Source organism: Aythya ferina (assembly GCF_964211825.1).
Source record: "Aythya ferina genome assembly, chromosome: 3".
Taxonomy (NCBI): domain Eukaryota; kingdom Metazoa; phylum Chordata; class Aves; order Anseriformes; family Anatidae; genus Aythya; species Aythya ferina.
In genome coordinates this window covers 23,555,268-23,582,280 of record NC_140298.1, presented here as the reverse complement: position 1 = coordinate 23,582,280, position 27,013 = coordinate 23,555,268, and the positions used below count along the sequence as shown (strand labels likewise).

Below are 27,013 nucleotides of genomic sequence, written 5' to 3'. Positions count from 1 at the left end.
AAACAGGCTTCTCTATTTCAAACACAGCAAACATGCCACAAATACAAACAGACATTGTAAATCTCAACATTCCGCTTTACAATTCAATGATTAATGTGAATACTCCTAAGGCCGTGTGTATCAACAGTACTTGATAGGTAGCTTGTCATATCCTGTGGCTACAGGCAGCTTTACTTACTCAGGAAGCACATGCTGCAAGTTTCACAAATTGCTCTTTCCTCTGACAAATGATCAAAAATGTGGGCAAAAAACTGGGCAAAAAAGAGTTTATTCAGGCCACAAAAAGTCTAGCACTAGCACAGCATAAGAGTTTGGCCGATCCATTCAAACATCAAATTCTACCTATCCAACTAAACCCTCCACAATTTATTCAAAGAAACCCTGCCTCGAAACAAACCTAGTGAGCAATCAGACGTTGCTTTTGCATCAGACAAGGATGGTAGTGGGACTGAAAAAGGAAGGAACGTGCCACCTGGAATAGCTTGTTCCTTGCCGCCAGCCACCCAAATTAACCTGCCTTTGGTGACGCACTGTGACACCACTCGTGGTTAGATGAACTCAGCACTGCAATTTAGTTCGTAAGTTTCAGTAGGCTGTTAAAATATTTGCAAAGAATGGGAGCAATAATGGGAAAAAAAAAAAAAAAGGTGTTTCAATGTTTTCTGTCATGGAAGTTCTACTTCAGCCTGCAAAAGTCTCATAAAACTTCAAAAGCCCAAGGTGGGCATCAGATGATCCTTTAAATATATCCAAGACAACAGAACTATCTGGATAAAGACTTTGCCACTCCCTTCCCATATTGGGTTAGAAGACCAAAGTGTTAGATTTGGTGGTACGAACAGAAGTCTCTAATACTGAAAAATTAGTTTTCATGTAATCCAATGCACGCAAGAGGATTAACAGACATTCATATTAACCATACCTTCATCTGAAAACACTTTTACAAATGTAAACTAAACGTCCTGGGTTCCTTCATGGTGTATCAGCACATACACAGGCTATGGTTATATTTGTTTCCAAGTAAAAAGCTGTTGCTAGGAGGAACAAAAACTGAATTTGATGCCAGCGGCAAGTGCAGGAAATAAAAAGGGGTACGTAATCCAAATGAAAGGAATGCATTTGGAAAGGAGGCTGGCAGCTACCGGAGCTGGAGTTTTGCCAGGCCATCTATATGTATTTATGCATATCAAAACAGACTAGACAGGTACAAATTTCGAGAGGTCACCTTACTAATGCAGTGCCTTCACGCATGCTGCGTGACGGTGCAGAGCCCTGCTCGACAGATCGTCACGCTGCTTACCGCCCACACGGTTGCTCTCTCCCAGGTCTCTTCAAGCACTCTCAAATGCACCTCAAGCCTCATGTTTCCACGTAACCCTGGGTCAGATTTCTGACTGACTTCCTCTGGCTCTGCCCTGCCTGCGGTAATCGAAGCATCACTGCTGTGCCTCAAGAGCTGCAGCTGGGTTGACGTCCTTCACGCCTTCCTTTTAGAGATGCTACACCAACTCCTTTATATATACACAAAGTGAGTAGAAAGTCTTAAACCCACAATACTTCAAGTTCTATTACTACCTTATCCTTTTCCTTATATTAAAGCTGAACAGCTACCCATGTATACCTTTGGGATCTACAAGGCCATGATAAACCAGGTGAACTAAACATCTTTCAGAGGAAAGGATGCTGCATCTGACACCATCTGCCACTGCCAGATGAATGAGTTGTTCTGGAAGCTGCAGAAGCAACAAAGCCTCATTTCCCAAAGATTTGTTGCCTAACCTCCTTTCCCACAACGTGCTGGACAAGATATGCCAGAGGTGGGACAAACCCAGAAGCACCTGTGCACTAGTTGGCACTGCAGCTGATGTCCAGTGACACAGACGATGGTCAAATTCCACCTGCTCTGCCCTCAGCTGAGGCACTGGCTCGGGTCTCTCTCTTCTCTGCTCAGCTGCCAGTTTTCACAAAACTCCCGAGAACATCATTCTCTCTGAACCATCTGGTCAACTGCAGACAAATTTGTGAGGAGGCAAATCAGAAATGTGGGAGGGATGACAAAAAGAAGAGCTGTTAAACAAGAGGCTTAATCCCAAAAGGAAACCATACTACAAGCACTAAAAGCATTTATCTACGTACATGATAAATTACCCAAGTCACCAAATTACATTAAAAAGGTGTTCAATGGCCTCTCCCAAATACCACATTCAAACACAACTGATGCTTATACTAACCAAAAATACATATTCTGAAGGTTGGTGGTTGTTTTTTCCCCCTGTTCTGGCAAACGAGCACAGACGCTACAGACATTCACAGAAACTGCACATGCTTGGATTGTCAGGATGCTAGAAAACAAATGAAACTAAACAGGATGATAAAAAAAAAAAAAAAAAAAAAAAAAAAAAAAAAAAGACAGTCAAAATCCTCCCTTTTGCCACCAAAAAAAACACACCCCCACAAACACTATGTCAGTGACCTACAGATTCAACTTTCCAGAACCCGCGTCCTCTCGGACAGCAGCACGCTGGCCCTGGCTTGCAGAACACTTTCTACTTTTAGTTCTACAGAAGTGAGAAGCAGTAATAAAGCTGTTAATCCTTCTTCTCCCCCTTTACTTAAATTACAAAGGTAGGTGACACTCTAAACTAGCTTAAACTATTAGATCCCTTACACAAGGACAATTCCTTACCTTTTAGAAGGTTTTGAGATCATATTGTATGATACCACCTATCCTGCAAAGTATATATTTGTGAAAAGCCATAAGGAAAATAAAACCCCAAAAATCAGCACTGCTGACTTATTAAATCTTAAAAGATTTAAATTTATTACCTTCCAATGATACTTAAAGTCCCCTTCTTTTTTTACACACAGGTGGGGAGATTGCATCTCTTCTACATTATTCTGCCTGGGAAACAGAGCCATTAAATTGTCTGGTTCAGTTCTGATTCAAGTTTAGCTGTGAATTAAATGGTTCTTTTTTGATTTTAGCTTGCATTAATGAAACTGTTGACCCTCGTAGAGCCCCTTCTTAATTCCCAAATAGCTTTAAAATAACTGAGACAAGAACAGCAAAGTGTGAAGCTAGTACTTTTATTAAAATATGTTGAGAACAAGGAGAATAATAACACAACATTAGCCAAAATTTTCCCTAAGCTCTCCATCGTGATACTGACCTCTTTCCTAAGCTGCTACTTTGCTTAAATGTTCATTATTTTGGACTGTTCAACACTGAACAACTTCTGCAATTTGCTGGCTATTCATATTGCTTAGCTACTTTCAAAGTTCTTTACAATTGTCTCTGCAGCTGACAAACTCAAACAGCCAAGTATACAAAACTTCCGAGGAACCCCACTGCTAAGCTTTCATTAAAACGAACACTGGCCTTTTTATTCCCTAATCAACCCGTTTTCGGTTCACGATAGCCCCTCGATCTCACCCTACGCTTGATTTTCTTCTCTAAAGCAACTTTGCAAAAGGCACTTTTACAGCCCAAATAACAATAATCACAAGACAGCAGAAGGAGGTGAAGTTCAGTGACACCTTAACCACTGGAGCCCTGTCCTGCACAGGACTGCTCTCTCAAACTGGGGCCACGTGCAGTAGTTCAACAACTACAGCAAAGCTGGCCGTGCCACCGACAGATGCAGGTCCTCTTTCCCTTTGCTGTCTGCTCCCATCTTCTTTCACCCTGCCTGTACAGTGAACTGGGTTTGGGAGCTGGTGTGTTTTGTCCCTCAGTACTCCAGCAAGAAAGGCGGTGGGGAGTTTTTAGCGTGTCTCAGGGCCGTGATGCAGATTGTCACACAACCATTGCAGTATTTGGCAAGAACACTGAGGCAGTGGTGCAACCATGAGGCTGAAAGCCTGGGACTGGCCTTCTTCGGGGGCACTCCCTGCTCAAAATGCTTGTGGGGAGAAAAAATACAGCCTTGTATGCAAAATCTCTCACTGGTGTCATGGAGCATTTTTAGGAACGCAAACATGTTGGTCTTATTTATTTCAGTAATTGCACATACGAATGGATGGACTATTATCTCCAGTGTGGCAACTGCAAGAGCAGTGCAATTACGTGCCTACGCAATCCTGCATTTGACGTGTCATCTTAAGCATTAGTTTATATTCCGCTGTAATAAACACGAGCAGATTACATATCTTGGAGCTGTATTTTGGCTCAGTTCACGCCGGAAAGTTACACCACTAAGCTTATATTCCATAAAGGATTTACTAACTGCCCTGTCTAATTAAAGTTGCACAACTCTTCAATTTTTAAAGTCCTGTTTTCAACGGCTTAAAACCTTGCCAAACTAACCTTTGGCAAGACTTCTCTGTCCCTCACACACCCAGTAGAGAAAGGGAAAGTAATACATCTACTCGTTTGAGCTGCATTCTAAAAAAGTAATTTCTCAGAACAAAATGACAGAGAAAAATAGGTTTTATTCCTGTCATAAAATTGTTTTCTCTAGTTTTCTTGAAAAGCTCTAAGATTTTTTTTTTTGCACTAAAGCAGTTATACTAAACACAAGTGAGGAGGAGAAATTGCATCTCTGGCATCAAGGCATTGTCCCTGACACGTTCCAAATCCCCCCTCCACACACACTGCAGAGAAGTGGTGCATAAAGAGTTTAATGCCCTAAGATTCTGCTCTTCCTCCAAACCAGAGCTAGACAAAACCTTTTCTACAATTACTTCACATGGTTCCTAAGACCCTACCATGAAGAAAAAAAAAAAAAAAAAGAAGGTACAGAGAACAGAGAGACATCTCTCAGGTATTCTTAGCCATATCCTTCCAGGCACTTACCCAGCAATGAAGGGAGAAGTAAGATGACTAGCATGAATAGACACACTACAAACAATGTCAGGCCTAGAACTAGGAGGGATGAAAACACGTCCTAAAAATAGAAATCTTGGCCGTAAGCAGGAATGGAACTGCAGTTCAGAAGCATTCCACAGGCATTCCCAGAGTAAATAATTTCCCCTTCACACCTTTCTGTACGAGTACTCCTCAGTAACTTCGCTCTTACTTTCCTTAGGTCTACCTGACAGATTTGGTATGCTGGCAACGTATTGTTTTATCCAGATCAGGTGAAACGCGGGAGCATAGACTAACCCACCCTAAAAAAGAGGAAGCAAATAGCAACAAACAACACAAATACCGCTAGCAAAAAAATAACAGCATGTGCTTGTGCTTGAAGTTCTGTGCCAGCTTTCTAAAAATAAAACTTTGAGAGCATTTCAATAGCTAATCTTTCAGAATGACCGCTTGTAGTTAAATGATACAATAGGAAAATAAAAGATGAGCATTACTGCTTTTGACACGCTGCTGACGATAGAGACGAAGTACAAAGCAAGAAGTATGGCAAAGCCTGTGCTCCGAAAAGGCGAGATGGGAATTTCCTGGTGTGATTTTAGATGTGGTTAAAATAGGTCAGGGGTCACTACATAGCACCCTTTACAAACACAGACATCACTTGCCCAGAGAAGGGGACAGTGAGTTCACTGTACTGCTCACCGCCTCTTACGCTAAGGCACAATGAGCCTTTGCTCTGCGGCCACACCAAAACCAGCTCCAGCGTCCCTCACTCATTCAACTCCGACCTTTCCTTATCAAGGCAGCTCGCTAGTTACACACAAACTTCCTCTTACAACATAAATTCAAAGATCCCAGCTTGTTCCAACCCTAGCCTACGCCGAAGTCACACACACTGGGGAGAGCTGCACTCAAGTCAGGGACTGCCCAGAAGCCCAGCACCGGTCTCTGCCTGGTGCGTTGCTTTCCAAAGCCATCGAGGCACATCGGCTATCGTCACACATTCAAACAAACCACAAAGCAAGAACAATCTCTTTTCTTCATTTCCACAACTCAAAAACATGACTATTTCCCCCAGCCGACTGCCCAGTCCTCGCAGTGGTGAACAATCCCCAAATATTACCAATTAGAAATCATACTGCAGGAACGAAGTGGGGTAGAAGACAATGACAGGGCTGAATGCATAGATACACGTCCTAAAACAACACCCCCTGCCTTATTTGGTGCCAAAAACGTACTTTTATCTCATCTGCTGTCTTCCAACTCATGTTGCACTTCCTGCCTGACGAAAGGGGCCCTGGCCATGCCAAGCAGCACTGACAGCACGCCTTGCCTGTGCAATGTTATCACAACCCCACCTGGATCTTACCAAAACATTCTCATTTGTAAAGGGTTTAAGGAGTTGAGTCTGTTGACTGATGAAACAAAGAACGTTTTGAATTAGGAAAAAAAAAAGGGGTGATTGCTGAACAAGTTTTATAGAAGAATTAAATACTGGTCACAACTTGATTTTATGTAAGTGCCTTACAATGGATTTCAAATTACTTGAGGGGAGAGACAACTAGAAATCCAAATCTCAGTTTTACTCTTTCAGGCTGAATAATCAAAAGGGATAAAATATAAATTCTCACTGCTTGACAAAAACATAATATTCTTAGATACTATTTAAACGTCCTTGCTGACTGGTACAGAGCGGTAACAGGCAATACTATTTGATTAGTTCAGCTTTTTACCTGCATCACGATACCACCAAGCATCCTCACACCACTAAGATGCTTTCTGCATGGTGGCAGAAGTTTATTACTCTTCCTTTCACCACTCTGTCCAACTTTATTGAGAGACTTCGTGTGCACTGCCAAGAGGCTAGAACAGAAGGTAGCACTGAGTTACCCTCTACCTTCTTCACCGCTGGAGTACAAAATGCTCCAAGCACAACTCTGAAGCAAAGCCCCTCTGAGACTGACCCCATGCGATGTGCCTGGGGCCCGGAGAGGCAGAAGCTCCTGCAGACGGAGGACACTCGCCCATCACCAGCTCCTTGTCACCACAGGGCAGGGTGAGGCACACGGTGCTGCTCCCCGAGCAGGACTGAGGTGAGCAGAGAAGAGTGAAGCATGAGATCAGCGTCACGATTATCAGGACTGCTGATGACTATCACGGAGACTTATAATTGCCATTCCGCAACAGCAATGTCACCGGCTAATGGTAACTGCTGCATAGATGGCAGGGGAAGACAAGGAAACAGTGCACCTAAGCATTTTTAAGCCAAGCGAGGTTTAATTCTACCAGCCCCAACTATTTTTAGAGACTTGATTAGACACAGGGATATTAAACTTTACTCAGTAGTAGCTACTGACCCGAAGAAGTTCCAGTTTAGAAGATGGTTGCTTTAAAAGGAGTTTTGCAGGTGAGCAGGGACTCATCAGAAATTCACCTCTGCAGATACGCTCCATCTCCCTCCCATTACATCTACCGTACTATTTAGGGGCTTTTGTTCTACTTGTATGTTAAATGACAAATTATAGCATAGAAGAAAGGTACTTGCCAACAAAGGATCAAGCATTCTCAAGTTCGCTTTTTTTCAGTCTGCGTCTTCCAACAAATGCAGGAAAAAATATTGAGAAGTGTCATTCAAAGGTGCCTTTCAAACCACACTAACACGTAGATTCTGAGTGCCCTAACTGAACTGCTCCTACAAGGGCAATTTTTCTGAAAACAGCTAAAAATAAAGTAACACCATTAGATATCTGAACATTCTTCATAAGAAGATACTCAGTTTTCCCTTTCTTAGGAAATACTATAAAGAGCACAGGAAGAACATATCCTTATCATACCCTGCCCTTTAAAAATCAAAGTTCCAAGTTCTCTCTCATATTTGTATCTTAAAAGGAAATTATAGGGAAAGGAGAATTTTGACAACCTCTCTTCCCCTTCCTTTCCCTGTTTTGCTTGTCCAGTTATCTGCTACCTCTTTACATAAGATCAAGTGCACTGGCAAACAGAGACACCTACATTTATCAAAAAGCACAGATTAGAGCTGCTGTTACAGACACAGATCATGCACTTTCTCTAACAAATCCTCTGGGATCCTGGCACAAAAGCACAGGTTTATGCGGGGGTGGGGAGGAGAAGGGCAGACCTAGTTCATGAGTTTTCCTCAGCTGTTCCAGCGCAATTCAGTGAAGTGTACCAACGATTATGCAACAACAGCAAAGCCCAGAAGGAAAAACTAACACTCGCCATATTTTCTTCATTTGTGTTAAGCTCTCTCCTACATATTACATACAAACTTACATGGGGCATTAAAAAAAAAAAAGTCTGCCCTGAATCTAGCTTGAAGGCTGAGTTTAAGTCCATAATTATAGTTTAATGTCACTTCTTACTCAACAGATGACCCAAACCTGGAAGGGGAAAAATAAGTAAAAAATAAAAATAGAAACACACCTACAACACAAGCAAAACAGAACATTACCTCCAATTAAAAGACAGGTAAACTTATTTAGCTGGCAACCCTCTGAATTGAGAGGGAAAAGAAAATTAAAAAAAATCCAACTGACCAACCACTCCACCACACCAAAAAAAAGAAAAATCCTTAATCTTCTGGATGAACCGATACATACCTATTATCTTCTGTTTACTTTCACGAAGATGGAATATATTGCAGCCTATCTTTGGCTTAGTCTTGGAACTGAAAACAGAAAAGTTCTAGAGCAATGTCTCTTTCAGATACACCACTGTAAGTCTTAGGCACCAACTCTAATAAAGTAGTATTTCAGTCCTGAATTAATGTATGTCATACTCTATATGAAGAGGAGAGCACAGCAACAACCTTTTATAAATCTACCCATCTGGAAACAGACGGACAGATTTCCTCTGTCTACATGTACTGCAGTCAGAAAGGTATCCTAGCCTTTCCAGGTCTGTTCTGCGTGTGGTAGTGAACACTGATGAGGGTAAAGGAAGGAAGGACAAAGAAACCAGCTATTTTTGCTATTTTGTAGCTTTCAGCATAAAACATGTTCATGTCTTCATACCAAATAAGAAAATATATTCAAACTGAGACTTCATACTAGCGCTTGCTTAAAATCCTCCCTGAGTCAGAAGCCATGCTTTATAGTGAGAAGCAAAGAGAAGGGCCTCCTTACCCATACATCATCCCAGCAAACACTTCTGGGTAGCTGTTTGTAAATGATACGTCACATAAACATACTAGGACATTTCAAGACTGCAAAACAAAGGATTTCAAATCGTCAAGATACAGCAGCAACACCAATGAACAGATGCTTCAGGAAGTCTCTAGGATATGCAGATCATGCTAAGACCACTTTCCAAGCAATAGGCAAAAGAAACCACACAGTTCTGCAGTCAGCAGGAAAACTGTCCCAAAGAAACTGCCTTCAAAATTGACAACCGTATCGCCATGGGATGACGGCTTGAATTTTAACTAGCATGTTCAATATACGCAGTGTATCCTCAGGGTCGTATGCTGTATGACTTTAACGTTCCTGTTATGCCCATGAACTTTCCCATTTCCAATTAATATAATACACACAACACCTTGAAAATTAACCCTCCCTTACGGGAGGATTTTTTGCTTAAAGGTGTAAAGCAGACTTTTAAAAAATATACCTGCCACTGCAAATACTATGTGGACTTCTTTTAAGGAGCAAATATAAACAGATTTTTAAAACAGCATATCTGGAAAAGCTTGAGCTGTACCAGGCAAGGCAATTTCGAAGCAGTGCAACGCTGCGACAGTTCTAGCCCGGCAGACCAGGATCTAGCTTGCTGCTGCCACCATCTCCTTAAGAAGAACTGGAAGCTCACCTAGAGTATCCACAGAAACTTTGTGCATCTTGGAAAGGCACATGACAGGGTACCAAAAGGCATATTATCAGAGGCTTCAGCTCTTGTAGCCTAACAAAAAGAGCGCTCCGTCTGGGTGAACACTGACATTCTGACTAATCGGGAGTCTGACCAGACTCCAGAGCTGTGTGTTGCCATTCCTTTTTTTCCTTGTTTACATGGACAAGACCTGCGGATGCAGCCTGGGCAGAAGAGAGGGAAAGAATTTTAGGAGGGCTGTTCATATTTTGCACTCAGTAGATTCATTTCCTCCCCTTTCCAAGGTCTAAGCACATACAAAGATCTGACAGCTGTTTTCTTGCAGGAAGTGCAGTAGCCAGGATGAAAATCAGTGTATTCAAGGACAAGACTAGAGCCTTCCTTAATATTTCAGTTCAGTCCTTCATCTCGATGAGCCTATGAATGCTAACAAGTAAAAATAAGTTCAATAATCGCTGCAAAACAAGCATGCAGGGGAGGGAGGGGGAACCTACAGGTTCTGTAATTAGCTTTGCTAACAGTAAATGAAGAGCCACATAGTCAAGAAACACCGGGTATCGCTATTTCTGTGAAAAAGGCTGCTTCTGTTTCCCTGTTTCCCTCCGTTCTCAGGCAGCAGAGAAGACAGTTGCTGTTTCAAGGACCAGAAGACCTACTCTTTTGAGATGACCTTCATGCCAAACTTCTTAGCTTTGTGTCCTGACAGTTTTAAGTGGAGATGATTTAGAAATGCATGCACTTTTACAGGAAGTTTGTTCACACTCAGAGTTTGGCTCTAGCAGCTACACTCACAGCACAAACCAACACTGTTCTGAATAGACGTGCCTCCTTCACGTAATACTAAACTGAAGCGATCAAGACACATAATGCCAAAAAAGCATTGTTTCTGATAGCACCGAGCATCGATTGAGAAACTCCATTGTTTAACACACAATAAATGTGCAGCTACAGTTTAAGAAACGTTTCGGTACGCTCGGCATCTCCGTGCAGAAACACAATGCATCCCTGCACGGCACCTGGAAGAGAAACACCCCCCGTGCCCACCGCCTTGCGGGGTTCCCCCACGCCAAAACACCCGCGATATCAGGCTTGTCGCCAGCGTAATATTGGTACGTTTGGTAGTTAATAAGACGTGCTTACCTGTGTATCCTGCCCACCAGCCCCAGGAAGCCACCATAGCTAAAAGCCATTTAAACAACACTCCTTCGATATACCAGAAGAGCTTACTATCCAGCACTCGGAGCGGCTGCAGCACAATTAAATACAAGACGTAGGACGGAATAGCAACCAGGTTATTGGCGACCATAAAAGCGAACCTGAGGAGTGCTTTCAGCAAGGTACAGCCCACCCGCTGGGCCTGCTGGAAAGTCACGGCCATCCTCTTCACTGCGGGACCGTCCTGCAGGGGAAGGAAAAGGGGGGCGCAGGTGAAGGCTCCGCGTTGGGAACGGGGCACGGGGGGCTCGGGGCCGCCCGGCCACCGCCGCTGCGGGGGCACGGAGGCAGCGGGGCAGCTCCCCAGCTCCGCCCGGCGGCGGCAGCAGCCTCCCCGCCTCCCTCCTTCCTCCCTCCCTCCCTCCCTCCCTCCTCCCTCCCCGGCAGCGGGACCCCGGCCTCCCTCCATCTTCCCCCCCGCCTCCTCCGCGAAGGTCACGGGCGGCCTCTCGCTGCCCTGCCCTGCCCGGCGCTGCCGAGCGGAGCCGGGCCCCGTCCCCGCACGGCGGGGCCTCGCTCACCTCCGGCAGGGCGGCGGGGCGGCGGCGGAAGCGGCGGCGGGGCTGGGGGAGCTGGGCCCGCTGGCGGTGGCGGTGGCAGTGGCAGTGGCGGTGCCGGCCGGCGGCTGGCGGCCGCTCATGGAGCCGGAGGCGGCGGGCTACGGCTGCTCAGCCCCGCGGGGAGGGAGAGGAGAGAGAGAGACAGGGGGCGGGCGGCGGGGAGGCGGGAGCGGCGGGCCGGGCGGGCAGGCGCAGACCGCGGGAGCACCTCGGTTCTCCCCAGCCGGGCCTCGGCTGCCCTGCCCGGGGCTGCCCTGCTCGGGGCTGCCCTACCTGGGGCTGCCCTGCCCGGTGTTGCCCTGCCCTGCCCGGCCGCGCACGGGGAGCCCCCTGCACCTGTTGGGGCCGCTCGGCCCCCGGTCCCCACCCACGCGGTTGGGTTAGGGGCTGGCGACCCCCTTAGTTAAGGGATGGGGGCTGTGCGGGGCACGGGCACCTGCAGCTCACGCTCTGGCTTGGCAGGGCTCGGTGCTATCGGTCCTGCCAAGGGCAGCAGCCAGGCGGTGTGTGCTGCTGGCTCTACAGGCATAGGTGCACAGGGTGTGCTTCGTATCCATCAAAACCTTCAGCTTTTCTTCTCATCCGTCGCCTGCTTCCTCTAGGAACGCGCCACAGCCGTCCCCAGGGGATGTCGCAGCTACAGCGGGCCCAAGACCCTGCGCCCCACCAGGGCAGGCCAGGCTCCAGCGCTGGAGGCTTCGCAGCACCCTCCTGACAAACTGCTCCACACCATTGAGGAGTGTTGCCTTCCGTGAATGAGGAGCATCCCTTACTGCAGTCCCCTGCCCTTTCTTTCACTGTGCACGCCTGGCAAAAAAATCTCACCCGTCTCCCACTGCTGACCTCCAGCCATCTCCAGGCTGACCAGGCCCAGTTTCCCCAGTTTCGTTCAAACATTGTCATGCTTGATCTGAGCTGAGTGGTTTGTGCACGTAATTTTAACTTGGCTTGATTCTCAGGGAATAGACACAGGATGGAACAAACAAATAAATAAATATATCTCAAGAAGGATATCTCTGCTAGAACATCTTTTGCACTGAAAAAATAAAATTTTCAAACTGTAGTATTTAGACTGAAACACATATCGCTTTCACATCCAAACCGTACTATGTGTAATGCTAGTCTACCGTTTCCCAGACACCGAGTCTTCAGAGATGGCTGTACCATCAAGGAAATTAAAACCAAACCTCCACTCCAGGGAGAAAACAAAGATGTTATTGCAGATCAATCTCATTTCAGAATTTGAAAACACAAACAACCAAATAATACCATCGTGTTCTGTTCGAGCAAAACAAAACAAAATTGCTGACCTTCTTGACAAAACGGACGAGTCTTGCATTAGCAGTTCCAACTCTGGGTGTTTTGCTCTGATACTTTTATTACTAGGTTAAATCTGACAGTGCACTCGGTAATCATTATGGAGTCAACTTTAGCTATTCTGAGGTGTTATCAACTTCCGTAGGACTCGGGTTTTTTTCTTTTATAACACATGCAAACAACTCAGAGCATATACTTGAGCTTACTCTCAGCAAAATGTCAGTCCAAACTCCCAAAGATAAAGGACAACTATTAGGTAATAATTAAAGTTACATTTTAATTTTTACATCCCAATAGCAAAATGAAGCCTTGTTTGGATATAATTCCAAAATAAAAATAAGTTTTAATTCATGTTTTTCATATAAAATTTGGTTGCTCTTTTTATTCTGTTTTAATCACTGCACAATTTTTAATAAAATCCTGATATATGATGCTTCAAAATGAGAGAGTCCGCAGCATTTATGTTAGACAACTAACAAATTAGGTAATTTATACAGCAGAAAGGAATTGCACATGGGGGAGCAGGCGTACAAAGCATTCTTTGTCAGCATGATGGCCTTAAAGCTTAGGAAGCTGTGGTTTAACATTTTGCTGAATGAGCTAGTAGCAAAGACCCACCCTTAGTCCTCATTTCCTGACCTTCATGTGGACAACCCATGTTCTAGGAAGCTCACTCAAGGAAATAGCCCTTACAGATCCCGAGGTGCCTGTCATCCAGTCTGGGGCTCTGAGGAAACTTTTCTGGTATAAAGTAACACCTCTGTGCATATATGTGCCATTACTGCAATTAAAAATGGGAAAAAACAAACAAACAAACAAACAAAAAAAAACCTAAGTGAACTTTTTTCATTTGGTTGATAGCTGTTAATGCTGAACCTCTGCAGTTTCACAAGAGGTTTGTTGTGGTTTTTCTTTCTTCTTTTTCTTGTTTTAAATTCAATTCCTCGAGGCAATTCCTCATAATTTCTAAGAGATTGTGAGTTTTCTTAATGTGTAATTTGTCATTTAAAAAGGATTTAAGATTAATATAAGCAGCTCTTGATTTGTGGCCTTTTTAACCATTTCTCTACATTTTACACATTTTTCAACTAAATAACTTACTGAAACTATGTCTTCTCAGCCCAGAGGATGATAATAACAAAGATGTCAATATTCATCTTTGGAAAAACATGTTTTAATGTGCTTATTAACTGTTAGAAATATACAGATACCAACACTGGTAATATTAGGTGGTTAAATGATGTCAGGCATAGCTGGAGCAGAAACTTCACTACTGGAAGTGTCTCCTACAGCCTCCAAGAAAACCTATGGGAAAAAAGTGAGAGAAAAAGGTTAGACTTATTCCTGCCTATTAGATGGAAAAACCGTGTTGTTATGGCAGTGGAAGTGTTACACAATAATAAACAAACACATCTGTTACACTCAGACAGTTATGTTAAGAAGTTAGCCTAACCAGCCTATAAATGAGTGCAGGCAAGCTGCCTGCAAGGTTCTGAATTCACCAGGCTGGCTTTGATCACAGTGTCTGGCTACAAGATGCAAGTCAGTTTTTACTCATTAACCCCTTGAGAGACTTTAGCAGAAGATAATGTTCTTTTGCCCCTGGTTACCCTTGAAGAAGTCCCTGGCTGCCGTGATTCTCGCACGCTGCCATTCGAGGGCAGGCATTTGCATTGCAACGCTGCCGTCGTGTTAGAGCTGCCTCCAAGCATAGCTGCGAGGAGAGAACACACTGCGGACGTTCAGGCAAGCCACATGTCACAAAGGCATAGATCTCCATAATGAAATCCAGGTTCAAAGCTGTAAACACCAAATCGACTTAAAGATGTGTTTCTGGAATTCAGAAACAGTAAGTTTTGGAATGCTTTTGAACCTCCATCCAGGTCCAAGGCTGGGAAATAAAACGCTGCTCCTTTGTCTTGACCAGATTCAATCAGTTCTCCCTGCTTGCTTTTCGTGTAGCAAACTAAAGTCACAGATGCCATATGGCCTGAGAAAAAAGCCTTAGGAATAGGCATTCATGTGCAGATGACACTAAAACCAAAATTGCCTTTAAAAAATCATGAAGGCCTGTCATACAGGCAACAGAGACAGCCTGAGAAACCTCAGAAATTCTGCAGAGCAGGAAACGACTACTGTTTCCCACCTCTCAGGGCAAATTATTACTTGAAAAAAGAAGTATAAATTTTATTGAAAAGGTAGCGTGAGAGAAGATAAAAGTAGACAAAACTGACATTGAGGAACTACAAATATGGAAGCGTGTGCAGAGCGCAGACAGCTGGAAGATGCACAGCATGAAATAAGGCATATGCTCAAGGCAGCATAATTCTAGAAAGCGTCTCAAATGAACTGAGTAGTTGGTACTGGATTTGGAAAAATAAAAGTTTAAAGAAACACCAAGAACCTCGCAATTATGTTTTCCATAGGCTGCAATAAAGAAAGAAAAAGGAAAAGGAATAAAAGAATTTGTGGGCCTGAAAGCGAGAGAGTTAAATTTGCAGCCTCCAATTCTAAGGTGCTTTACATGGTGTACAATACCCTGGTTTGGAGGGTTTTCGTACTGCCATCCTCAGAACATTAAACATTTCATTTCTTTTTGACAATATCTGTTAAACCTTCCGTAGTATTCTCCAACCCTGTCTGCCTTTCCATTCTCTGTAAAGAGGTAAAACCACCTCTGTGCTCCAAGTCAATTCTTAAACTTAAAGGGTAATCTGTTACTCCACCTCTACGACCTGTAACCTCAAGGGGAACAAGGAAAATCATGCCTGTTAAAGTCCCTTGATCTTCAGTGCCAAGAGGGTCTTATGTCCTTTCTCTTACTGATCCAGTGGCAGGGCCACGCTTTTTAAAAGCCCCACTTTCAACAATCTTTTAAGAGGCATGATTTCCTTTTGAAGACTCGCACACAAAATGAAAACAAAACAGAACAGCCATTTTCCTTGACTGATTTTTCCCCAGGAAGTAAATACCACCAGTCTTTCTGCAAATAAAAGCAACTCTCACTGAAAGGTCATCTTCTCCTAGGGGCATCTCTGCCTAGGGACAGTTCAGGGTAATATGAAGGAGCCACTAAAATGGAGTAAATTGTGCCAATGGCTTTAGTACCTGTTACATCCCTCAAGATGAGCCAAGCTGCAGGCAAGCCTGCCTTGCCAGCTCCTACAGTTCTATCATACAGCATTGTCATTTTTGCTCGTTTCTCCAATATTTTAAGCTCTTGGATGAGAGCCTAAGTTCCTTCTCATTAAAAAATTATAGGCCTCAGAGAAAATGTGTCACAAGTGTGTCCAAAATTTCAGGCTTATGATAAATGCACACTTTTTTCCCCCTCTCTACTATCTTGAGTTTACATCAGACCTCAGACAGTGTTCTGACAAAACTGAAGGCTGCCAAGTTAAGGCCTTGAGTTGTTCTAGGGGCATCTGTATTTTTCCTAAAGAAAGTGGCAAAGAAGACTTCCTGGTTTTAAACAAACTATATAAAGCCACAACTAAATAGCCCAAAGAAATCAAAAGGTTATTGCTAGGATATGAGAGACTGAAAAACAGAGGCTATTCCTTTAGCGTACATAGAAATAGTGGTCACATATCGATGTCATGTTGCTCGAGCTTAAATATATATATATGTTTTAATCATGATTAATTAAATATTAGGCAAAACTGAACATTACATGTCTTTGAGTTGATATTTTCTTCCAATATTTTTGTAAGTTTAAACGAAATCAAGAAAACGTTTTATAACTGGGTGCATTGCATCTGTAATTTTACTTCAGGGAATTTCGTATAGTTAGGCACAGACAGAACAACTTCTGGATCCAGCGAGGAAACATCCCTTCACTTTCCATTCAAGTGTGATGCTTAAAATTCTGTCCAACATAAAGTAAAAATTAAAATTCTACCCACGGCTTCTGAGGAGAACAAGAGGAGCCACAGCCAAGGAGACCATCTGACATGGAAGACACAGCTATGCTAAATGAGTACAAGTACAAATTATCAAGTGTGCTACTAGGGAAAAGAGAGGACCACTCACATCCTGGCTCTGGCTACAATCCCATCATTCTGTCTAGCGAGTCCTGCAGCAAAAGGGATTTTCTTTATGCAGTAAGAAATCACAAGAGCAATGATATAACCCTCCCTGCCCTGCACTGCTGATTGAACTCATCTGTTGGATCACCACTGCTCCAAGTAGTTGAGCAAGTTGGACCTGAGGCAACAAATGGTATTCCTCCTGTTGATCATACCTGTTCCTGATCCTGTTGATCAGTCGGGCACTATCTACAGGAATGTGTGTTAGTCCCGCCTGAGAGCTAATTCTTGTTTATCAAGTGTTTACTGATAGTTTCCTGAGGCCAAGGCTGTGTCAAAGTAGATTTGATGAGTACAGACACATAGAAAACGGTAGTTTATAAATTTCCTTAGGTGTAGGTAAAGTTTTAAAATTTAGAAGTGCTCAGTTATTTATGATTTTTTTTTTTAAACAAACAAGCAAAAAAGGTTTTTCGTCACTTTACCTTTGTATTACAAAAACAGGTGTGATAACCAACACCTGTACTACTTTTACTACAAAGAATCTAACAAGACTAACTATAAGCTACAGAGGGGGCCCAAGCCACATGACACTTCAGTGAAGGTCGCCCTGGTCTCCTAAAAGGGTTTGGGTAGATTCACATCTGAATGTACTTACTGTTTCTACAGCATAGCAGATCAAACCCAAACACTGTCAAGAAATTTGGCATGAAAATCTTGCATGAGAACAGCACACTTGTCTTTGTTCATGTCCTTTACCATTTGTGAAAAAGGTGGAAAAAAAATAAATGAATCACATTTTTAACTATTTGCCACTTAGTTAAGAATAGCAGAACACGAAGCAGATATAATCATCCCTCTTTCTTCTATCAGCCATATGTAAATTTCATAATTTTCCACTTGAGAGTAGCTTGTTAGCCTTTACAGCAGTGCCACTCAGATTTTCCATCTCAAAATTTTACACAAAATATATGCATCGCCTTCAGAATATTTTTTATTGGTTTTGGTCTAGCATTAGCCTCTTGTTACAGCTACATGTTCTGTAACTCAAGAAGATCTGATAAGATTACTAGTAACCTGTTTCACAGTTACCAAATCACTATCGCCTTTAAAAAAGGGGGAGGTTAGCACTCAAAAGTTAGGTTTTAGACAGATAAACCATTCAACAGATGCTTCAATCTCCTCCAAGAAGCACAAGTGAACTTAAAGTTCTCATTTCTGGCTACAATTTTCATAAAGGTATAAGATGAGCAAGAACTTAATATTAACCATAGAGGGATAATGCCTTGAGTCTCAGATTCGTGCCTTTGCTTCCACAAAGTACATGTTGTGATGTGACTCTAAACATTGCAGTAAGCATACATACGGGAAGAAAATGGTTGCTCGTGCTGTTACAGTGCCACTTCATACAATACTAGATTTCTCCGTGCACCAGCATCCATCACCGTGAGCTGAATTATTCAGATGTTTTGAGGTGTTTAATTTCTCATTAAAACTAAACTGAAGACTTTGACTGAGACTACTTATTAAAGATGGATAACAGATACATCACTATGCAACCAGATGGTCAGTGAGGAACACTTTAATTTGTTGCTGCAGATATGGTGTTTCTGCCATACTGTGTTTGTCAGTCAATGCGTGGCTCACGTAGAGAGCAATGCTAGATTTGCCTTTCAGTTACATGGGCATTTTTCATCTGTTGACACTACCATCACCAAGGAACCATCATCAAGGAAAATTTGTGGTTTTCTTTTTTTTTTTTTTTGGTGGTGTGTTTTGGTTTTGCTTGTTTGTTCTGGTTTTTGAAAGAAAGGAGTTCTAAAGTTGCACTTACTGAATCTTTAACCTCTGTGCTCTCTTGGTTATGAAATAATTTATTCACAACAAACTGATTGAGTTCAATCATATCTACAAAATCATATTACTTCAGGCAATTTTGATATACTGATTACATATAAATTTACACTTTACAAGATTTTTATAATCCCATAATGCTTGCTTATGCAGTCATTGTATGAATGGAAAACTGAAGCCAGCCTGTCTTTAGGCAGATGGGACTCCTCTACCATTACTAGCTATTATCATATTGCTTTGCAATTAGCCATTTTGAAAATACGTAGTGAAAAATGTGAAGTTGGCTGCACTGAATTAATCTCTAATATTTTTGTCCATCTGTACTGGCAGATTGTGCACTGCACTGCACGGCCCTGATTGTAAAGATCACATGCTGTGAGGTCAGTCACCAGATTAAGCTCCTATTTTCTTCAAACCCGTTCAAGTTCAGTTCAAGTCAACATTTACCAGACTGACTGACTTGTTTTTTGGTAAACTCTTATCAACATCTGGTCAATGTTTGTAGATCAAACCGCAAGTACAAGAGAACTGTATATAAATACCTACCCCCAATAGATAGCTTATTATAAAATTAAAAATGTTTTCCGACCACTTCATCCTTCCTATGTTTGTTGGATTACGTTATCATTAAAATTAATACTGATGTTCCAGAAAAGTGTTACTTTTCTAGTTGAAAAAGAAAGTAGAGTCCAATGTAACAATGCCAGCCACCTTTGCAGGGGAGTATATTTGTTCATGTGAATTCCAGTGGCTTCAAACAACTCTGTGCAAAGTGCAAAGATCCATCCCAACTGAGCTGACTGAAGCACTGGGGACAAAATGATCAGGCCTGATCCAAGGTCCACTGAGCATTTCTAGGAAGTAGGTGTTGTAGAATAAATACCATCAGTGAAATTTGATCAGGACTGGGGTCTAGAGAGAAATTAAAACAAAACTCAACTTCCCTCCCCCAGTTTAGCACAAATTAGCACAGCATTCAAGCCCTTTGTCTTATGGTGCCGTATACAGATGTGCAACTCTTTTGCTTAGCTTCCTCAAGACCGTGTTTGACTTGGTTGCTGAGTTAGGGTAATGATAAATATGTCTATGCTGCAAGCCAGTTACGCAGTTTTTGCACAACAAGCTGAAGCTGACTGAAGAAATAACCCTGCACTGGGAAATCCAAAAGGAGAAGTCACATCATGATTTGCATCTAAGCTACATTCACCCACACCCTCTGCAGTCTCACTACCTGATTGTTGCATGGCTAAAAAAATTATTGCTGCCTTTTTGCTGAATTTAGTAAAATACTGTTGTCTGTTGCTAACAGCAATTAATCATTTCCTTGGAAAAGTTCAGTTACAGCTATTGTTGGCATTAGTTAATCAGTAATCATTAATTAAGTCAGCCTATTAACACTATTAGTTAGGCATTAAAAAGTAGCCTTTTTTTCTTCAGGCTTTAAGATGTAGGAGGTTGAATTCCAGAAAATCCTTACGCATCTAAGTTGTCTTTTCACATTAAGTTTATTGATCTAAGCTAAGGACAGACCCAGTGTGAATCAGGGGAGGACAAAGGGAGAAGGCTATGTTACAACTGTCACGTTGTACAACTGGCATCACCACGATCACATTCACATCATCCCCACAGTAAATCCAAGTCAGGCCACTTTTTCCTGATTTAGACCAGCCAGCAGCAAAGGCTTATGCAACAGTCATCATCAGATGAAGAAGAATTTTAATCTAAAGTGTTGAAAGTAATGCTTTTATATACTTCTTACTACAGGACTCCAAGACTACTTTCCTGAAGTCTGTGCCACACAACAGACATGTCTATAATGGGCAAATACTTCAGATTTAGTGCCATAGAGTAAAGTGCTGCCCAAAAGGTCTGCAAGTTGGCATGTGCAATAAATGCTGGAAATTGTTCTTCCTAAAATACCACAATTGTTTCTCATCAGTGCTATTGATGCCTTTCAACTTAATAAAATGTTATAAAATCCATTACACCATTGTTAACTGTGGCTAAGAAAAGCAGTCCTAATGGCACGGGTGAATCCAGCCAGACCACGGGGGATTACATAGCTTGATTTGATCAGCCTAAAGCTCATAACAAAAGGCAAAGGGAAACAAAGATTTCAAAATGATTGAGACACAACCGTAATGCTACTTTTGCTTAGACTTATTCATATATCATATTTTATGAGGAAAAAAAAAAAGATGAATGAACAGAAAAACCACAGTCCAAATGAAAGACTTTTCCTACACAAAACAGATGCAAGGGGAAAAGAAAAATGAGAAGTTATCCCTTCTTCTCATATCTGCCCTCAATACTCTGTTTCTCTGAGCTGCTCTGGACACACTTTTTTAACCCCACCTGGCCAATCCAGCCTAAAAGCAGTGTCTCAAATACCACTGTTTTGCTAGGGTCCCAGCTTTCACCTCTCAGCATTCTCTAGCCCCAAGAATTCAAATGGAAGCTGGGCCCAAAAGAGCCCAGAGAAGGAGAAAGCAGAAGATAACGTCCCGGGCCAAGAGCATACTTGAGTAGGACATCGTATCTGTGGTGCACTTAGCCCAGGACACTCACCAGGTAGTTCAGACGAGGATACAACCCCAGCTTTGAGGTGAAATGTGTGCATATATGGCTATCATATACATAAATGAAATTATGAGACTAATAAGTGAGAAGTCTGGTGATTGGTATAACTCAAGTCTTTCTGCTTGCTTCCACTAATAATTGTCAAGACTGAAAACAGCAGTGAAAGCCACTATAATTAGATTTTGTGGGGGAGGAGAACAGGAAACAGGCTAATGTGTTGAGGCTCTGAAAATTATCAAACAAGATGTGCCTTGTGTTAATGCTGAGTGTAAAATGATACATCACAGCAAACGCAGTATCATTGAACCATAACTGCTTATCATAATGAGCTGCGAGAACTTTGTACTGACTTAATTGAGGTCAAGATTTAATTGCATGTCTTTTAGATAACATTTCTAAATAGCAGCATATATCTAAAGGGAAGACATTAATTCAAACCTTTTAGGCCAAAAAGCTACAGAGAAGCTGAAAGTTCCAGTCAGAGCAGGAACATTAAAAAAGTATGAAGATATCTTGCCATAAAACGTGGCTTCATGGGCAAACTGTAAGTAAGGATCAAACCAGCAATATGCTGGGGGAGCAGGAAGATTCAGAAGAGGGTAGGCCTGGGTATTTAACCTACTATTCAATGTTCTTTTCTCTGTACTTGAGCCTTCCAGGAGATTGTTGCTTCCTGAAACCAGCCTGGTATCCTTTATCCCATTATTAGTACTCAGCAGGCACTGGAGTTAGACCCTTGTTAAGGCCAAGCTACTAGAGAGAAACACAAAAATAAAATCCAGCAGTTGAAGAACAGATTGCATTACAGCTTGCTCATAAGGATTCTCTAGCTTGAGCAGTGGAGAACTGAGTTGGTGCCTGCTTGGCTGTGGGGAGCTCACCAGCTGACAGCCCGGTCAAGAGCAACCCTGCTTAGGGAAGTGTCTTGGGCACAGGGACCTGCAGGAGCACCTACCATGTGTCATAATCTGCTTCTTTTCCCGAAGGCAGGGAGGAATGGAAGCTGAGGCTTTAACACCTTGCAGTCCCACATCAGTTGGTGCTGTCTCAGACTGAGGTGGAGGCCAGCAATTTGGGGTATGCAAACTATTGCACATTCCAGCCCCTGTAACATACACTTACTGTGGTCACTCCTCTCCCAAAGTGGAAGGAGCATTGGAGTTGCTACATACCTTAGATATTGATCACTTCTCCACTAAGGATGGATCAGGAAAGGGTCACATGGAGGAAAAAAAAAAAAAAAAAAAAAAAAAAGGAGGAAAAGAAACAACTCATTAGCTGAGGCCACAACAGCATTTCCTGGGCTCTGCTTGGATAGATGGCAGGGGCAGCAGCTAGCACTGCAAGCAAGCAGAAGGTACACGTATCCCAGTCTATGGCAAGGAAGGCTCACATTCCAGCTGAGGAAATGATGCATTCACATCTCTGCTATTCATTATGCCAACTGCCTTAACATTTGCTCCTGGCCACTACATTTTCTTGGTGAAGTGCAAACAAGGAAGAAGGCAGCCATTAACACAGCCTGGTCAGGTAGAGGTAGATCAGGTAAATCAACAAGGGTGATCACCACCTGGTGACCCACCACACAAGTGCACATTTTCCCTCCTCCCTCTGCTCTCCCTTCTCTCTGACAAAATCCGAAATACCACAATTTTTGCAAAGATAACTTAAGAGAATGACAGAAAGAATCACTAGGTAGGTATATTTGAATGACCACATGCATACCACTACTTGACTTTACAATCAAAACGTAAAGATGAAAATACTGACTTGCTCATGCTGTCTCTGGTCACCATCTTTACAAAACAGGTAACAAAAGAAATATCCATACAAAATTTGACATATCCATACAGAATATAAAATACAAAATACAATGGATCAATATTCTATTCTGATAGGAAAGTGTCGAGTGTTGTAGAAAAAAATATATTTTAGTCAAAGGGTGTCTGTCTCCCATATTATCACTGCTTTTCAGTAGAATCTCTAATAACCATTTCTTTCTAGGTCTCTGTGTCCTTGTTCACAGCACTCTTCATCCTGTGAGCTATGTTGCTGAGATCCTACCAAGCCTGTAACAGCTGATCCGGTTCACGTTTAATTTCACTTGAATGGTTATAAAAATCCTGCAGGGTTTCTAACAAAGGTCACCACAGTGTATACAAACGAGCAGCTCTTTGTATGCTTTCATCATGCAAGACAAACAATATGAATTGCCAATTAAAAACAGTTAATGTGAACCTAGGTATTATATATAAGCCAAAGAAGCCTCTTATTTAATCTGATCCCAGCTAGTCAGTAACTTCATTATGCAGGGAAACATGAGCTGGAATACTCAGATTTTTCGGGCTAGTCTACAGTTTCACATGTACAGACATTTGCATGCACTCTGTTCTGGGCTAAGTCCACTCAAGTACACTGTTATTCTGCAAACAGAGTTCAATGGAGCTGCCACCATAAACACAAAAATCAAAATATGAATTCATGATACAATGATACCAGTCATTAAAAAAAACAAACAGACAAACAAAAAGCAAGAAGCAAGTAGACTCCAGAAATTTCTACCAGCTAGATTAAAACAGATGATTATAAACAAGATTCTAGTTTTAGCAATTTAGAAGTGCTTAAAAATTCAAACTTTATTCCTGGTTCTAATTCCTGTTGCATTGGAGTTGATCATCAAGTACACTTCAATTCCAAATGAGAATCTGAGAAGGATCTCAAGGTAGTCGAGTGGTGATGGGGTGGGGGGGATAAGGTGTTAACAGTTTATTTAGTAAATATAATTAAATGTCTTATGTTAATTAAACTCAACTGACTGAAAACTTACTTATCTTTTATCTTTGCTATTACAGAAGTATAAGCTTATCTGGTGTCTTATCTTCCACATCATCCCTCTTCAGATTAGCAGTTGCTTGCATGAACACAAATACTTCAAAGGCTTAAACTCTTGAAGAAAAGGTAGAAAGCTTTCATGCATCTCCAACATACTTTAACAGAAGAAATGCCCACTCATCTGTAGCTCCTTCTACTCCTAGGTAGTCAAAATAAAGAAAGAATCTAAACAATGACAGTATTAATCACAAGTAGCATTCTTTGCAGTGATTGGATTCTTTCTTTGCCAGTCTGGATAACACAGGTAAATATTTCACTGTATCAGGTGATATGTCCTGCCAGGTTTGTAATTGAAGTGGCCTGGAAGTTTTAATATTTTAGAGTGGCACAAATGAGTCATAGCCTTGACCGCGTCTGTTGAGCATAAATTATGTCTTAACAGAAGTCTAATATAGAACTATAGCAAAGAGTTTGATAGCAGAGTTTGTGTCCTGTGTTGACCCTACTATAGTGTTAACAGGATTTGTCCTATATTCAAGGAAACTTTTGTCTATGCTCTATTGAGAAATTTGATTCCCGTGAGTTTCTTGTAAATCCATCTAGACGGAGTAACTTGAGTTACTTAATCACTGGCAAACAAGTTATGTATTGGGCAGCATATCTGTGGATTGCTGGTCTTGTTGGACAAGGTTCTTCTCATCATTGCCCTTGTGTAATTTCCAGACATCAATTTTTCATTATCAACAACACAATTAGTGCTCAGAAGTGGTACAAATGAATCAGTGCACAACCAGCTAAACTGCTATGAATAACAATGGCTCTGCAGTTTCCTTGGAAAACTGGACAAAATCTTTCCTTGCAGGTGAAGGACAAAGCAAAGCAAGTTGGATTTTTATTCCCAGTGATACCAATATTTGAAAACTCCAGTTTACTAAGTACTTATCTTTCACTTACTGTAATCATTTCCATGAACAGGATCAGAGGGCACTCAGTTTTTTGCCTCACACAAAAGGTGGAGATGAGGCAACAGAATATAATTGCAGTGATACATTTTTAAATTGCTAACTTCCTTCTGATCAACTTGGGTTAAATTGCAAATCTCACTCACACAAGTGCTTTCCACCACCTGCCCAAACTTCCTTTTACACAATTTTGAGTGGAAGACACTTGGCTTGTAACACTCCTATTTATTTGCTATTCTGCTATTCCTTTACTCCTTGAATGGCCAAATATATCAGGCACAACCCTGTAAGAGGGCGCATTTGAAGGCCAAATCAAAGTTAATTGAATTAACAATGTTGTCAGAAGGATAGATTTTATTGTACATTTGATTAGTGGTGTTTGTTCCTTTTTTTGTTTTTAAAGCCACACATCCTGGAGTCAAGTACTAAAAATAAAAAGGAGGAATGAGATTATGCAAATCGTTATTTATGGCCATCATGAGTGCAGAGAAGCAGCTCAACGTAAAAGCTCAAGAGATTAAAAACTGAATAATTTCTGAAAATTTATTCAGATTGCCTAGCAGAGTATTTGAGGTTGCCAATACCAGCCTCTCCCTGGGCTGCTTTGCAGCCACTAGATTCACAGCAGGAAGCACACCCAGGCTCCCAGCAGTTTCTCCTACCAAAGAGCATTCAGATAAATAAGCGGTCAGACATCGGTGAGGACTCATGAATCAGGAAAGGTACTTTGCATCACCGATAAACAGTGGCTGCCCTGACAGTAGATTATTAGCCCTTAAATGCTGTTATTAGCCATGACGATAAGGGGATTGCTCAGAAAGCCCAGGAGGAGCAGAAAGGCACGGCCCAGGTGATTAGGCAGATATCACAGAGGGCTCTCCCATCTGTCTTGTCACAGCAAGTGCTCGCTGTGTTTATACTACAGAACGGGCTCCATTGGAAACAGATTTCCAATTACCATATCCCTCTTGGTAAGCTGTATTCTGGTACGGCAGTGTTTACATATATGCATAAATGTACTCAGTGAGTCATCAGCACCTTCATCTGCCATTTAGTACATTCATACCATGAAAGGAGAGACCTGGACATGAGTACCTGGTCTAACACTGGGTTTTGAGAAAAGTTTTCCTTAAGGATAAAAAAAAAAAAAAATTAATCTCCACAACTCTGAAGAACAAAGCATTAGGAGAAAATAAATAATAATTAAAAAAAATGAATTTAATTTTATTTATTTATTTTTTAGGAAGGCAACTAAAGCAACAGCTTTCCAACTACCCTCATGCTTCACCTGTTTCTTCCCCACTTTCCAAAAAATAAAGATCAAGGAGTACCTTCATGTTTTTAAACCTAGCGTAGGTATGTTTACAGGAATACAAATTTCTTTAGGGAAGAGATTGAGTGGGCTGCACCACCCAGATGCATCCCGTCTGTACATCATAGTCAGGATCAATTTACATTGCTCATGAAAAACATGTGCCATGATGACAGCTTCACTGAATGAGTTGCAACAATTAGCATTATTAATTACAATAGCTTTTGTTCCTCCCTCATGAAATGATGGAAAGAGACCTTCTGACGAGGTCAGACAACATTTTTTGGTTAATTATTAGAACTCCTGGAACTTCCTATTTGTCTGAGGTGGGTTTTTGAGCTCTGATCCATCACAACCCACGTTGCTTTTTCACTTTACTCAGCAAGACAATGGTGTAGTTTGGGCACAGGCATTTGCATAGGCCTGTTTCTGAAAATATGTACACACGGAACTAATTCCTGTGGATTTAAGATTAAGTGACAAAAGCCAGGCCCCAGCCAAAATTGTGAAGTGTTCACGTAAGAGTAACACCAGTATAACAAAAGTAACGTGAAATCAGAACCTTAATGTCTGTGTAATTTAGGATTTTTGTTAAACTATGCAAGTCAGGCAGCTGTCATTGCTCATGACTGTTAGTATACATACTGCTGGCAAACTGGGACATTTTCAGTACATCTCACTCACTCCAGAGCACAGACTGACAT

At 41.9% G+C, this 27,013-nt stretch overlaps 2 protein-coding genes and 1 long non-coding RNA gene across 5 annotated transcripts in view; 1 reads left to right on the top strand and 2 right to left on the bottom strand.

Moving 5' to 3' along the window:
- LPGAT1 (lysophosphatidylglycerol acyltransferase 1) overlaps window positions 1-11,541 on the bottom strand; it is a 65,523-nt gene extending 53,982 nt beyond the window's left edge. Inside the window, exons 1-2 of one of the 3 annotated variants that reach the window (XM_084512792.1) lie at window positions 11,386-11,541; window positions 10,790-11,048 (exon numbers count right to left, since the gene is read on the bottom strand). In XM_084512792.1, coding sequence (XP_084368918.1) covers window positions 10,790-11,027 — 238 coding nt within the window. In that variant the 5' untranslated portion in view covers window positions 11,028-11,048; window positions 11,386-11,541. Of the gene's footprint in view, window positions 1-9,631; window positions 9,853-10,789; window positions 11,161-11,385 lie in introns of those variants that run through there. The other 2 variants (XM_084512793.1, XM_084512791.1) reach the window with 2 other exon arrangements.
- Window positions 10,981-13,182, top strand: LOC311433550. Its single transcript, XR_014690813.1, has 2 exons — window positions 10,981-11,076; window positions 12,027-13,182. It is a non-coding gene; the product is annotated as an uncharacterized lncRNA (long non-coding RNA).
- Window positions 13,183-13,899: 717 nt separating this feature from the next.
- Window positions 13,900-27,013, bottom strand: part of INTS7 (integrator complex subunit 7) — a 40,978-nt gene continuing 27,864 nt past the window's right edge. The window contains exon 21 of the mRNA XM_084514527.1: window positions 13,900-14,046. The gene's annotated coding sequence lies outside the window, so the exon portion shown is untranslated. The remainder of the gene's footprint in view (window positions 14,047-27,013) is intronic.